At 38.2% G+C, this 16,314-nt stretch overlaps 1 protein-coding gene across 8 annotated transcripts in view; it reads left to right on the top strand.

The window, feature by feature from the left end:
- CLIP4 (CAP-Gly domain containing linker protein family member 4) overlaps positions 1-16,314 on the top strand; it is a 79,371-nt gene extending 63,057 nt beyond the window's left edge. For all 8 annotated transcript variants that reach the window (XM_053588730.1, XM_053588727.1, XM_053588731.1 and 5 more), the window contains 3 exons: positions 2,592-2,656; positions 9,094-9,166; positions 15,957-16,314. In XM_053588730.1, coding sequence (XP_053444705.1) covers positions 2,592-2,656; positions 9,094-9,166; positions 15,957-16,278 — 460 coding nt within the window. In that variant the 3' untranslated portion in view covers positions 16,279-16,314. The remainder of the gene's footprint in view (positions 1-2,591; positions 2,657-9,093; positions 9,167-15,956) is intronic.

Raw genomic sequence — 16,314 nt, forward strand, 5'->3', positions numbered from 1 at the left:
AACCTCCTGTCGCCGTCCCTTATAGCTGAACTGTTGTGACTCCCTCCTGGCCAAAATGAGGTTTTATATCCATTTATTCCTTGGTTTATTTTCTACTTTGAAAAAAATCACGTCTTTTTATTCATTTCCTTCTTTAATGTGCTTGATGTATTTTTTTCTTATTTATGGATAGTATAGCATTTAACAAACAGAGCTCTGTAGCATACAAAGTATCTTCACTTAAACATTGTTTCAACTGATCTCAGTAAGTGTTTCATCAAGTAAGCTGCAAAGGAACAACTACCATTAGTAAGTGGTAGGCTCTGTGCGTGTACTGGAAATTCATATCCCATTAATTCCCCCAGATCTAGTGAGCTGAAAGTTATTGGATGATTCCCATTTTACAGTGAAGAAAGAAGTTTCAAGAGTAACTTTCAATAAGTAACTTAGCTAAAGTCATATGGCTGGTTAATGGGGGAGCCGGACTCCGCCCACGTGTGTTATTTTGTTGTTAGTGTTTTTTCCTAAGCCATTGCTTTTAGACAGATTGCTCTTTCTTGTAGTCATTTTATAGACGAAGATACAGAGGGAAAAGCTGTGTGTAGTGTTCCTTTGCGTCGAGCACTGTTTTCAGGGCTCTCCACGTCGTAGCCCCTTTACTCTCTGCAGCAACCCTGTGGTCATCTCTCTCCACAGATGTGGAAAGTGAGACGCAGGGAGGTGAAGTGCCCTGTGCTCCCAGGTAGTCTAGTACCAGAGAGTGTGCTCGTCACTGTAACCCTATGGTGGTTAGGAGAGCCCCAGCGACGCTTTCCAGGACACATATCCCATAATGACAGATTTGGGAGTGGAATCCGTGCTGAGTCACCAGTCCCTGTGTTCTCACACTACTTTGGGCGTATCTTCATCAGCACATTGCCACAGTCTCTTAGAAGTTTTGTCTCCGAGTCACAAGGACTGGAGTTCTTCTTTTCACATTTGGTTACACAGAAGCACCATGCTGAAATGTTGATGAAATGTGATTTCTAGTTCAGTGCTTTTTAATGCTGTAACAGCCTTTTCTCCTCCTTTATATTGTGAAGCCACTGTTCCTTCCCCGGTTTCATTTTTTTCCTCACTTTGTTCATGTATTTTGCTCACCTTCTATTTCGGTTATCTTTAAGATGGTGCATTGAAAAGCAGCCCCCTCTTCTTTAGAGGAAGAGGGCTCATTGAAGGAGCTGCTGTCTTGATCCAGCTGTTTTCCTGCCATCTTCTGTTTCATTCATCATCATCAAATACTATTAAGTATCTTTTAGCACTTGTGCTGTGCTAGGCATTCTGTAAGCAAATAAAACAGACATGGTCTCTGATTTTGAGGAGTCTCTCGTCTAAACCAGCTTTGGAGCTCTTTAAAGATACTGCTCATCTTCGAGGTGGGAAGTATTTTAAACTGGGGACTGCCTGAGGACAGTCTGACTCAGGTGGTGCCTGCTAGCCCAAAATCTTTGCACCTGTTATTTTCTCTGTTTGGATGGCTTTGAGACCCTCACCTGCTATATCACCCACCTGTCACTTAGTTAAGACTTTTTTTCTTAGTATATAAACTTTAAGAAAACCGACTGCCCAAGTGATCTTCACTAGCATTTCCTTAGTTCTTACCACTTTTACTAATGAACTGATTAGTTTTAGACTTAAGTGCCTCTCAGCTACCTGTCACCAATTCATTCAAGCATCTGTTATGTTTGTCACATTATGTATGCTCATCAGTCTCTCATAGCTTGTTCTGTGTTGTGTATTAATTAAAAACGATGCATGTGAGTTGCAGGATACAATTGCAGATATCACAACAGTTGCAGGATTGTTTGATGGTAATAAAACATGCTGGAGAAAATGATCGACAAATGGCAAGACCTGCAGATTTAGGTCAGTCGACAGTTGAAAGAAAATGAGGCTGTCAGGATAGGACTTTTTTTTTTTTTTTGGTTTTTTGGCCGGGGCTAGGTTTGAACCTGCCACCTCTGGCATATGGGACCGGCGCCCTACTCCTTGAGCCACAGGCGCCACCCAGGGTAGGACTTTTAAAATAAAGAATGATTTAAATATCAGTCAATGATGAGAAACCCACTGGGAAAGTGACCTTTATGATTGTGCTTAGAGTCAAATAAAAAGAAGCCTTACAGTTTTGTTAGAAAAATCCACATACACAAACTCAACCAATATCTCTTTTCTTTTAGTTTAAGAATTTGTAATTTTTTTTTTTGCAGTTTTAACCTAACATTTGTTAAGTTTAATATAAAAAACTTATTTTCCTATGTTTTAGTTTTAACTTAGAAGATAATGTTCCAAAGGCATAGAGTCAGGTCCATAGTTTAAGTGAATTCACTTTAAGCTGGCCTTTTCCATCCTAATTATCCTTGGATACTGAGGACCCCTTCTATTTCATTATTGCCTCTTTCCCATGAATATTGAGATTCAAGCTCGTTCTTATCTCATAATGGGTGCTCAGTAAATTTAGTTAAATAAATAAGATAACAGGTAACAATTTGTTTGAGAGCCTTACTTAAGAGCCAGTTTTAAATCTGGAGATGAGCTACTTCTAATGAGGTGTACTTTGTTTCTTTTATTCATAGATTAACAGATTCCCTGGATACTCTTTCAGAAATTTCTTCAAATAAACAGAATCACTCTTATCCGGGTAAGATTACACAGTTTTGTGTTACTAATAATTATTTCCTTTCTTTTTCCTTTAGTGACAGTTTTTATTGTGAAGTAGATATGTAAATAAAAGTGTAGATAAAATGTATTTGTATAGTTTACGTAAACGTAGAGTAAACGTGTGTTGCCCACCCCGTAGCTGAAGATGATCACCTGTACTGTAGGGCCCCTGTCCACCCCACACCCTCATCCAACTCCTCCATATCCTTAGGCATATGGGTCTTGAGTTTTATGTTAATTATTCCCTTGATTTTGTTTATATTTTAAAAATCCATTTATAGATATGTCAATAACTAATATATGTTTAGTTCTGATTGTTGTTTTCTACTTTGTTATTTAGCATTCCATTGAAATATATCATTCACTGTATAATTGACAGTCCTTTGGGTTATATCCTGTTTTTGATATTATAAACTATGCTGTTCTGCACATGTGCAGAAGCTTCTCTAGGACTGTCAGATGTAGGGTACGCATATTCTCAACCTTCTTAGGTAATGCTAAACTATCTTGCCCACCCCCCCGGAGTGGGTCAGCATCTTGGTTCCTCCTCACCTCCCTAACACTAGTCTTGTTTGATTTAGAAATCTGTGCCCGTCTGATGGGTTTAAATGGTGTCACATTATGGTTGTAAATTGCATTTTCTAGGTTATAAATGAGGTTGAGTCTGTTTTCATGTTTATGGGCCATACACATTTCTTTTTTCATGAAGTGTCTATTTAAAGTCTTTTGCTCATTTTTTTCTTAAGTATTTTTGTCTTTCTCTTGTTAATTTGTAGGCTACTTTATGTATTGGAGGTACTAATATTTTTTCAGGTTTCTGTGTTGCAAATATCTTGCCCAGGTTTTGACTTGTTTTTTATCTTTTTATTTGTTTACATGTATTTTTATATCTTTAGATGAGCAGAAGTCTTTATTTTTGTGTAGTCAAAATAGTAAACCATATTATGGCTTGACTTTTTTTGTCTTAAATTTTTTCCTCATCAAGGCATTTTCCTAGCTTGTTATTTCCTAAAAGGTTTATTTACATTTTTTATTTCACATTTTTCAGTTTACCTGGAATTTATTTTGTATATAATTAGTATCGAATTTCATTCTTCCTCCATATGGATAAGCATCTATCAAGAGTGATCTGTATGATACCAGTCCTTAAATACCTGCTGAGGTTAATTTTATGACCTATGAGTTTTCACCATTCTAATAGGTATGCTGTTTCAACGTGAAATTCCCTAATATTTTAATTTGGAATTCCCTAAAGATGTAGATATTGTATTAGTTTGCTGGGGAGGCCATAACAGAGTACCACTGACGGGCTAGTTGAAACAACATTAATTTATTTTCTCACAATTCTGGAGGCTAGAAGTTTGAGATCCAAGTGCTGGCAGGCTTGGTTTCTTCTAAGGCTTGTGTCCTTGGCTTATGGATGGCCATGTTTGGTGTCTTCACATGGCCTTTTCCACGTGTGTGTGTGTCCCAGGATCTTCTTACCGAAGTACTAGTCATATTGGATTAGAGCCACCCGGGTGACCTCGTTTTGCCTCTTTAAAGCGCTGCCTCCAGATATGATTACATTCTGGGGTACTAGGGACTTAGGACTTTAACATAAGCATTCTGAGGGCACAGAATTCCCTCGGATGTTGAGTATCTTGTCATATGTTTATTTGGCATGCTTTTTTGTATTTTCAAAATTGTACATACTTCATGGGTGCCTGAGATATTTTGATACATATGTACAGTGTGTAATGATAAAAGTCAGTGTTATTGGGATATCCGTCCTTTCGAGCACTTTCTTTGTGTTGGGATTATTATAATTCTTCTAGCCATTTTGAAATATACAATAAATTATTAACTATAATTTCCCTACTGTACTATTAGCATGAATACTAGAACTTATTTCTTCTGTCTCAGTGTATTTTTGTCCCCATTAACCAACCTCTTTTCACATCCTCCTCCCGCTGCCCCACTCTGCGCCTCTGTTAACTACCACTCTACTCTCCACCTCCCTGAGATCCACTTTTTTAGCTCCCGTGTATGAGTGAGAACATGCAATATTTATCTTTCTGTGCCTGGCTTATTTCACTTAATGTAATGACTTCTGGTTCCATCTGGTTGCTGTAAATAACAAGATTTCATTCTGTTTTTATGGGTAAATAGTATTCCATTGTGCCTACATACACCATATGTTCTTGACCTTCATCTGTTGATGGACACTAGTTTGATGCCATGTTTTGGCTCCCGTGAATAGTGCTGCGGTAAACATGGGAGTACAGATAGATCTCTTTAATACACTGATTTCCTTTCATTTGGTTATATACACAACAGTGGGATTATTGGATCATATGGTAGTTCTATTTTTAGTTTTTTGAGGAATTGCCATACTTTTTTCCATAATGGCTGTACTATTTTATATTCCTGCCAACAAAGTACAGCAATGTCCCATCCACAGTGTACTATATCTTCTTCATTGAGATGCCTGTTCACGTCTTTTGGTCATCTTTAAATTGCTTGTTGTTTTCTTACTGTTGAGTTATTTGTATACACGTATTTAGAATACCAGATGTGTATCAGATATATTTTACAAATATTTTTTTCTCAGTATGTGGCTTATCTTTTCATTCTGTGAACACTGTCTTTCACAGAGCTGGAGTTTTTTGTTTTTTGTTTTTTGTTTGCAGTTTTTGGCCAGTTTGAACCCACCACCTCCAGCATATGGGGCCGGCACCCTACCCCTTTGAGCCACAGGTGCCTCCTGAGCTGGAGTTTTTAATTTTAATGAAATCTAAAGTTATCACTTTTTTTCTTTCATAATTTTTGCTTAAAAAGTTATGACCAAACCCAAGATCACGCTGGTTTTTCTCCTATGTTATCTTCTAGGAGTTTTATAGTTTTGTCTCTTATATTTGGGTCTATAATCCATTTTGAGTTAATTCGAAAGGTGTTAAGGTCTATACGCAGACTTTTGTTTTGCATGTGAATGTCTGTTTCGGTAGTATTTCCTGGAAACACCATCCACTGAATTGTCTTTGCTCATTTGTCAAAGACCATCTGACTATATTTGCATGTCTATTTCTGGACTCTGTGTTTTATTCCCTTGATTTATTTGTCTAATCTTTTGCCCATGCTACACTGTTAAGATCACTGTAGCTTTACAGTCATTCTTCCAGTTGCATCAGCCAGTCCTCTGATTTTGATATTCTCCTTTTATGTTGTATTGCTTATTCTGGGCCTTTGCTTGTTCATATAAACTCAACAATCAGTACCAACAAAATAACTCGGTAGGATTTCATTGAATGTATGTATCAAGTTGCAAAGAACAGACATCTTAGTATTGAGTCTTTTAAATTTATGGACATAAAATATCTCTCTACTTATTTTTATCTTCTTTGATTTCTTTCAGCTTTTTATAGTTTTCCTCATATAGACTTTGTACATGTTTTGTTAATTTATACCTGTATATTTAATTTTTTGACATTAATGTAAATGGTATTGCTTTTATAATAATTCCTTTTACCTTATATCAGCTTTCTTTTGGTTAAGTATTTACCTAAAGTATTTTTCTCTACCCCTCATTGATTTGTAGCCTTTCTGTGTCCCTATGCTTTTAGAATATTTTCTACCTAGAACATAATTAGTTTTACTTTTTAAAAAATATTGTCTGATAGTCTGTGTTTTTTTAACCCATTTGCATTTATTGTAATGACTGATTTATCACCAATATTTATGCCATATTACTTTATTTCTATTCAGAATTTTTTTTTTGCATTTAAATATTTTTTCTTTCTTGACTTTATTCTGGTTATATTCCTACATTGCCCTATGCTTGTTTTAAATATTTTACTTAAAAGTAGAGGGGATAAATGAACTCCATAAACTCTAGGAATATGCTTCCTATTAATTACCATAGACAATTTAACATACATACTTAGCAGAGTCTAAAGTTTACCATTTTTACCCTTTCCCAAGTAATAGAAAATCCTTAGAAACTGAGTTGTCCAGTTTCTATTTTATTTCCTCTGTAAATTTGTCATTATTATAATGGTTTTATATAATGTTTAATTTCCTCCCATTTTACCAGTATCTTTACTAATCCTCAGTATCTCTACTGGGGATCATTTTGTTTTCACCTCACATATATTCCTTACAATTTCTTTTAGAAAGTATCGATTGGAGGCTCAGTGCCTCATGTATGTGGCTGGCGCCTCAGTTCTAAGGCGCCAGCCACATACACCTGAGCTGGTGGGTTCGAGTCCAGCCCAGGCCTGCCAATCAACAATGATGGCTGCAACCAAAAAAAAAAAAAAAAAAAATAGCCGGGCATTGTGGCAGGCACCCGTAGTCCTCCAGCTACTTGGGAGGCAGAGGTAGGAGAATTGCTTGAGCCCAGGAATTGAAGGTTGCTGTGAGCTGCTCTACCTAGGGCGACAGCTTGAGGCTCTGTCTCAAAAAAAAAAAAAAAAAAAGAAAGTGTCTATTGGTAGCCAACTCTGTCAGTTTTTGTCTTTTCTAATCATAGTTTATTGGTACAGAATTTTCGGTTGAAAGGAATTTTCTCCCTGGGCATTTGGCAATATCATTCTGCTGTTTTCTGCCTTCTGTCATTGAGGAGAGGTCAGCCAGTCTAACTAATCCATATTGTTATAGGGGATTTACCTTTACCTTTTCTCCTTGGATGCTTTTGAAGATGTTTCTTCATATTGTGCTGTTTCACTATGCCATGTCCAGCTGGAGATTTCTTTTTGTTTATTCTGTTTGGTATCATGGATCTTTCTGGATCTGGGAACTGGTGTCTTTGATCAGTTCTGTAAAACAAAAATTCATGGTATTTCACAATTTTTCTCCTCTGTTCTCTTGATCGTCTCCTGCTGAGCCTCTGTGTGGTGGTGTTTTGGACTTCCTCACTCTTTTAAGTGCCTCTCTCCTATTTTTCACAGCTCACACTCTGGACTGTATTCTGGATCTCTTTAGACCTGTCTTTCTATTTCCCGATTCTCTCTTTGGTTGCTTAATCTAGACAAAGTGATTTTAATTATACAAATTTCCTTTTTTTTTTATTTTGAAAATCTACTTGATTGTTACCTACCATAGCTTATTCTTCCCCATATTTTCAAGTTTTTCTTCTTTGTCTTTAAACATTTAAAATTTTATTATCTGTCATTTCATGTTAAATAATTGAGCATCTAAAGTGAATTTTGTGAGTCTGATTCTGCCATCTGTTTCTGTTGAGCCTGACTTGTGCTGCCTTCTTCCCTTGTGAATTTTATAACTTGTTATTGTAAGATGCTTGTTTGACTCAGAATTTTATAGATGAGCGCTTTATGAGGCCCAGGTTGACACCTATTGACTTCTGGCAGTTGCCTGGAGGCACTGCTAACTGGTGACTAATTTATATTCGTTGCAGTTTTTTTTATATTACACAGATAACATGGATTTGACTCTTGGTCATAAATTCTGAGGGGAGAGAATTTTGCCATCTGACTGTTAAGCCACTTCCCTTTGTCTTCATCTGAACGGTGTTTCATTCTGTTTCTCTTTTCACCTTGCACTGAGAGTGCACTGTCGGGGACCCTCCCTGTACCCACGAGTCTGTGGTGGGGATCCCTGGTTGGCTGGCCCTGGCTTTACTTCCTTCCTCGTCTCCTTGGTCTCCTGGACAGCCAGCAAGATGGAGGCCCACGCTTTCCAAATTCAGTGGAAACTGGTGGTATCAGATGGTAGATTACTTTGGTGCTTGGTGACCTCTAAAGGTTTCTCTTTTTTGTTTTTTAGCATCTTTGAAATTGTGCCTTTTGTGTCAGCTCAATAGTATTTTTTAAAAGTTCTAGTTGTTTTAAATCAGAGTTGTTTCAATCAAGAGATTCATTCAGCACATCTGGTCTGCCGTAACCGCCAGAACCGGAAATCTTACTCCTTTTAAAAACCATCTTTCAGAAATTTTACCTTTTGTGAAGTCTTCTTGTTTTCATTCTGTTATCTGGATATGCCAACGGTCGTAGGCTCTCACGTTTACTGTTGTTCAGTGTTTTATAAACGGGGTATCTTTAATGACAGTGTGTTAAAACCATTTCATGCTTTTCATTTTTCAAGTGATTATCAAGATGATAACATTTGTTAGTAAAGCTTATCAGCTTTATCAACGTTTGGTTCAGTTTTATTTTATTTTCAAGAAATCTTATAATAAAAACCTCCAAAAAGTAATACCATGCTCTTAATTTATTCCTACATTTGCATACTTTGTTCTGAAAGGTAAAGGTAAAAATTTGTCAAGAAATCTCAGCCGCGGTTATATCCTGCTTTCTTTTGGTAAAGAAACACTTGATACAATAGAACATCTATAGAAGAAATGGCGAACGATAAATGTTCATCAGGACTAAAAATTTGTTGAGTTATCTTTCCTCTTCTAACCTTAACTTTTGTATTCAGGCTTCAGGAGAAGTTTCAGCACAACTTCCGCATCTTCCCAAAAAGAGATTAACAGAAGAAATGCTTTTGCCAAGTGAGTATTAAGAAGATTTAGAAAAACACCTTTCAAGATGAACATGATGGGATTCTGTGAAGGAAGAAAAATGAAATTCGTATCTTTTATAATACATTGCCTGGTAGAATTTTAACACTTGGGAGAGAAGGTGTGATGAGTGGATTGAGAAGAGCTCTTCCTCCCTCCTTTGCAAGCTCGATTAAAAATGTCACCAGTGACTAAAAATAGTACACCGCATTTATTTTTCTCTCCAGAGGCTAGTGTTGCTAATAAAAGTTGGAGGACTTTATATTTTGTGTTTTCATTGAGTAGGGTGGATTCATGTTAAACTCTGTTACCTTAAACTATCTGAGATTGGGTTTAATATAATAGTATCAGCAATACATGAAAGAAATGTAAGGTCCATTTGCATAAAGGAATCTTACAATTATTTTTAAAAGTGCTCCCATTCCCTCTTATAGACTGTATTGCTCAAAAAGCTTTGTATCTTTGTAGAGGGAATTACCCTTTGTTTTTTTTTTCCCCCATTTATTTTTACCTCTCCTAGACCATCTTCACTGCCCCTAATAGTTTTGTGAAACTTTTTGAAATTTTTTTTACTTTTAGAGGAATATAAGGCTCTTTTAGATTGATTGTATTGAGAGTTTTTTTTTTTTTTAATACTGCCAGTCAATCTAGCCAGAACACCCTGGGGTAAAAAAGCATAGCTGAGTAGGAGCAGGGAACTGCATATATTTGCTTTTAAGTAGCAGGTGGGTAGAAGCTGCTAGAAATTAGAGCCCAAGGGCGAGTATTTGCTGTCCAGCTGAGCATGGGCAGGTAATCTAGTCTGGCATGAAACTGTAAGAAGGCTTCAGCAAGCTCTGAAATTTCCCGTGAGAACCCCGGCTTTTCCCCAGGGACTGCTGCAGGAGTATCCAACTGCGGCCCGTGGCTGGCTATTAATGCTTATCTGTGGTGGAAGATATTATGAACATTATGCACGGATGTTTTTTGGTTCATCAGTGTGTTTATGTGTAGCCCAAGACCATGCTTAGGTAATGTTCACAGCCAGCCTCAGGCAGTGAATGGATGGATACGAGTCGGGTAGGGTTCTTTTTTTTTTTTCCTCCTCAAAACCATCACCAAGTTTGAGAATTTTGAAATTGATCTCCTCCAGTGAGTAGCTGAAAGAGTTTAAGGGCAGTCACTTTATACCCCAGTACATTGAAGATATTCAGGGGTTCTTAGGTAGAATGGCAGATATTGCTAAGGAGAAACTACCAGAATATAGAGGATTCTGAAGAGGGAGAGAGATCAAAATCAGTGTCAAGACTCCGGTGAGTGGAAGCATATGATTCAGAGAAACAGGAAGGAGAAGAAAAATCTGAACCGTGGGAATCCCACAGCAGGTGTGGGGATGTGGAAGATGGTCTGTTGGCTGGAGGAGGAAACGTCAGCACTTACTTATTTTTTTTTCCATGAAAATAAAAAAGTTAAGCTTTACTGATATTTATACTATACTAATGTAAGATTGACACTGGCACCTTTTTCTTTTTAAAAACAATAAATAAATATATTTTATTGAGGACATATAATTGATTTTTAACATTATACATTTATATGTGACCAAAATATTTGGTGATCACTATTCTCAGGAACAAAAGAAAGACTTTGAGGTGCCTGGCAGGTGCTAGGATACCTGTCCCTGTTCTTAGGGGCAGCGATGGGGCACTGACTGGGTGAACCCCCTCTGCTGTGGGGACAGAATTGACCCTGTGCTGTGCTGTCGCTAATCTGGAAGCATGGTGTATCCTGAAGACTGTGTGTTGAGCAAGTGAGTTTCTTGAGCTTTACCAAACACTGTACCTACCATTTTCTGACTTATTTATATGGAGATAAATGATACTTCCAGAAGAAACATGGAAAACATAGTCAAAGATGATGAAAATTCCTGGGGAGATGAAAGACCTGGGGGCAAAGGTCATGTTTGCCCATGTGAATGAAAGAGAAGTAGGGATAGGGTAGGAACACCCACCATATCATTTTTGGGACAGGACAGGAGTCTTCTAGATAAGTGTTGACTTGGTAGCAATTAATGCATTTCATTCACGGGGGAAAAAAGCCAGAATGGGGGCTTGAAGCAGTTCTCCGTGTCATCTGAATTCTATGAAAGTCCAATGCCAAGAATGGGAGCAGTTCAATGAGCTTGAGATTTTTAACAGGCACTGCAAAGGCCTGATGGGCGTAAGGCGCCCGTGCTCTCTCACACTGTGCGCATCCGGCTGTGAGCTACCTCTCATCCCCACGTTACCACCTTCCTTCAGGTCCTCTCACGAGCATCTCTGCTGATCCAAATAGTGAATTTACTGTGTAAACATTGGAAAAGCTTTCAAAGCCTTAGTTGCGTCCCGTCTGTAGATGGAGGCCATTGGCACGCTCTGGTCAGTCTAAATTTGAATGCCTTGAGGCAGAACCCACGTAATCCAGTTTGCCACAGGCTCCCTCTTTTCACATCAGATGTTGCATTTTCTGCCTGTCTCTGAGTCCCTGACTCAGGGTGAGGTCCAGAAACTATGCACAGCACAGGTGGCTTCTCCTGATGTACTCCCATGGTAGCACTGTCACGAGGCCCTGCCCTTCTCTAAACTCTGTGCTTTTCAAAAACGTACATAGCATAGCAGGTATATTTTGTTCACACTACAACCTCTGCTTTCCCTCTCTGTCTGCTTTTCTCTCCAGTTAGCTCAAGTGTCACTTCCCCGCCGCGGTGTCTTCCCTGACACCTTGGGAGAGGAGAGATTTCTTCCCTCCGTTGTGCCCATTCTGCACCTTGCACTGCCCTCTTATAGTATTTACAGCACTTTACTGATTACTGTGTACAGATTCTGAGGACCCAGCCCTTGCCTGCTGTCTCATAGGTGGCCGCGAGATGTTTTGAATGAGTAAAGGTCGTTTTCGAGCACGCCGTGGTTCCGCAGTTCTCAGTGTTCTGTGCTTTCGAGCTTTGATGTAACTTGAACCAAGTTAATCTCTCTTACTAGCAAGTGTTTATCCAAACCATTAATTTCTGGCTTAGATGTTGAATTCATTTATTATTACCTCCTCCTTTCTTTAAAAACCGTTTTGATTGTGAAATGTTGATTGTGCAATATTTAAAAAATTAAGAAAAACTAAGCACAGGTAAAGATCATCTGTAATTTTGTTACCTAGATGCCATTACTGCTGTTAGCAGTTTGGTGTCTGCTTTTGGCATGTGACCCGTACGTCTGAATTTTTACACAAAGTTGGACCAATCGTATTCTATCATGCCCTTTCGGAAGCTTTTCCTCTTACTGTGTCACGTGTATCTTCCCCCATTCTTTAATAGCTTTCCTCAGCATGACTTTCATGATGTTTTTAAAGACTACTAGGATATGGAAACATTTTTATGGCACAATAATAAATGAAAAAAGCCATAATTTAGTAATAGATGCCGCACTTTTAAACATGTATCTGGCTTTCCCCCTCCCTTACTCTTTGCCCCCAAGTCCTCCCCATCTCTCTACATTTGTGAGATCAGATAAATATCCAGCTTTGTTTTCTTCAGTTGTTTTTTTCTTCCCCCCAATGTATATGTTAGCTCTTTAATCCATTTGGAACTTTTTTGATAAATTATTTTCTCTCAAACAGATTTTTACAACATCACTAATTCTGCATTCACTCCTTTCCCATTGCTTTGAAGTTTTACTTTTTATCACATATAAAATAATATTTGTATTTTTCATTTTTCCTAAACTTTTAATGACATCTCTGGGTCATTTAAAAGTAAATTCTTGGCCAGGCGTGGTGGCTCACACCTATAATCCTAGTGCTCTATCTAGGAAGCCAAAGGGGGTGGATTGCTTGAGCGCAGAAGTTTGAGACCAGTCTGAGCAAGAGCATCTCTACTGAAAAATAGAAAATAAGGCTGGGCACAGTGGCTCATGCCTGTAATCCTAGCACTTGGGAGGCTGAGGCAGGTGGATTGCCTAAGCTAACAGGTTTGAGACCAGCCTGAGCCAGAGTGAGACCTCGTCTCTAAAATATAGCTGGACATTGTGGTGGGCGCCTGTGGTCCCAGCTACTTAGGAGGCTGAGGCAAGAGGATCACTTGAGCCAGGAGTTTGAGGTTGCTGTGAGCTATGATGCCATGTCACCCTACCGAGGGTGACAAAGTAAGACTCTGTCTCAATAAATAAATAATATAAAAAATAGAAAATAGAAAAAGTGAGGCAAGAGTATTGGTCGGGCCCAGGAGTTTGAGATTGCTGTGAGCTATGATGCCATAGTATTCTACAACAGAATAAAACTCTCTCTCAAAAAACATAAAATAAATAAATAAAAAAGTAAATTCTTGTGCCAGAGCCACATTGTTTTAAGTATTGTAACTTTATAATTTACGATAATGGTAGTGCTTTTATTTTTTAGCCTTTTCTTTATTACTGATGCCCATCATGGGTGTGATTGAGAGCTTGGTCTTTGTGATTGGACAGCCTTGGGTCTGAGCGTTGTCTCTGCTCTTTCCATCTCTCTGACCTCGGGCACATAGCTTTATTTTTGTGAGCCTCAGATTCCTCTTCTGTTATAAGAAGGTCATAATCCCTCCTTCACTGATTTGGGTGGGGTTGAGTGACAAAACGTGTGTGAAGTGTTAGGCACATAATAAGTGCTCAGGAAATGATAGATATTGTCATTATTTATATGAAAATCACAGTAGTTTTGTCAGGTTGCAGAAAATATCCATTGGGGTAAATTTGAGAATTTGTATACCTATATTCCTGTCTAGGAACAGAGCTCTTTCATTATTTTGCATGTTCTTCAGTAAATATTTATAGTTTTTCTTATAAGTATTACATATTTCTTTGTGAAATGTATTGCATTTGTGCCTCTGACCTGTAAATAATTATTTAAAAACATTTTTTATTTGGAACTCTATCTCTGGCTCGGCACCTGTAGCACAATGTTTACAGCTGGCAGGTTCGAACCTCCTCCTGGCCAGCTAAACAACAATGACAAATGCAACAAAAAATAGCCAGGCATTGTGGTGGGCACCTATAGTCCCAGCTGCTTGGAAGGCTGAGGCAAGAGAATCGCTTAAGCCCAAGAGTTTGAGGTTGCTGTGAGTTGTGATGGCACAGCACTCTACCGAGGGTGACATAGGAAGACTCTGTCTCAAGAAAAAGAAAAAAAAGAACTCTATCACTTTGCAAATGTGGATTAGAATAAATTTCTGGGTCTCAGTTTTCCTATCCATGAAATTAGAGTCCTCTCTTTTTCTTATAGGGTGGTTAGTAGGAGCAAATGGGACATGTGTGTATATTAAAAATACAGAAAGTAAAATGTAAAATAAGTAGGCCTAAGATTCTGTTCATAGTAAGACTGCACGCAGTTTTGGTAACACGTTGAAGGGTTCCTTTGGCAGAGAGGTGGCATGGGATGGAGGGTGGAAGACTCCACCTAGCATTGGTCATTTCTGGATAGCCTTTATGGAAGGTCTGAGGACAAGAAGATGCTGGTATTGTTTCTACTGTGGGTGGATAGCAGGGTGAGATCCTTCCAGTTGGCAGTGGAAGGATCTGTGACAGCTCTGTGACAGGCCTGAGGCTTTGGACGAGTTTATTGGTGAGTCTCAAGCTGTTTTATCATGATGTCAGGTTGGTGGTAGGAGCTAGGAGGTGTCTCTTGCACATTACAAGTAATTATATGTTGTAGGGAAAAGGAAAGGAATTCTGCTCAAGGCAATGCAGACTCTTACATGTTAGTGGCGGGGAAGGTGCTAAATTTTTTAAGTGTAACTCGAGTTCATACATAGGAGACATATATATTATATGTATTTGTATATATATATATATAAAATACACTCACATGCGTATATATACATGCACACACACACATATAAATCTATTTTCCAAAGTTGCGGATTGACAATTTTTTAAATTTGCTTTCCCTTGGAGAAATATTTTAAAAATAAACATTTTAATTTACCACAGCAAAATACCAGCTTCTTTTCTTTTTACCTCATTTGATAACACTGATAGCAAATAGGTATATGTTTTCTGATTACTATTAATATTTTACTGAAAGCATATATATTTATGTATATATATTACAATATTTATTTATATATATTCATAAATTGCAAGCAAAATCTTAAATCCAGATTAGGTATAGTATTAAAATAACCAAAACCTTTTTTAATGTTAAAAGTACAATTGACTCTTCAACAACACAGGGGTTAAAAGTGCCAACCCTCCACCCCCATACAGTCAAAACTCCACATGTAACTTTTGATTCCCCCAAACTTAACTACTAATAGCCTGTTGACTGTAAGTCTTACTGGTAATTTGGACAGCTAATTAACACATATATTGTATGTTAAATGTATTACATACTGTTTGATTGTAACACTGTAAGCTAGAGAAAAGAAAACGTTAATTAAGAAAATCATAAGAGAAAATTTACCATTCATTAAACGGAAGTGGATCACATGAAGTCTTCATCCTCATCTTCGTTTTGAGGAGGTTGAGGAGGAAAAGGAAGAGGAGAAATTGGCCTTGTTGTCCCAGGGGTGGCAGATACAGAAGAAAATCCACAGATAAGTGGCCCTGTACAGTTCAAACCTGTATTAAGGGTGAACTATATTTTCTGATAACTGCTGTTTAAAATTAAAAAAAAAAGTTGTGACCATGAAGTATTTTCTTATGGGAATTAAAATAATGAATTCTGCATTTAGCAGGGGGAATGAATATAATAAATTGCATTATGTGGCTTTCACACTGAAGAGTTTTTCTCCTTCCCTCCTGAACAGATCGAAAGCTGCTTTGCGTCGCAGCTGGAGCAGCACTCCCACGGCAGGTGGCTCTGAAGGGGGCGTGAGGCTGCACGAGGGGTCCCAGGTCCTGCTCACGAGCTCTAATGAGATGGGTACTGTTAGGTATGTGGGCCCCACTGACTTTGCCTCAGGTATCTGGCTTGGACTTGAGCTCCGAAGCGCCAAGGGGAGAAATGATGGAGCAGTGGGTGATAAACGCTATTTCACCTGCAAGCCAAACCACGGAGTGTTAGTTAGACCAAGCAGGGTGACCTACCGGGGAATTAATGGGTCAAAGCTTGTGGATGAGAATTGCTGAGTTGAACTCCTAAAATACTGAATAAGCTCAAATATA

The sequence above is a fragment of the Nycticebus coucang genome, chromosome 4 (genome assembly GCF_027406575.1).
Source record: "Nycticebus coucang isolate mNycCou1 chromosome 4, mNycCou1.pri, whole genome shotgun sequence".
Classification (NCBI taxonomy): domain Eukaryota; kingdom Metazoa; phylum Chordata; class Mammalia; order Primates; family Lorisidae; genus Nycticebus; species Nycticebus coucang.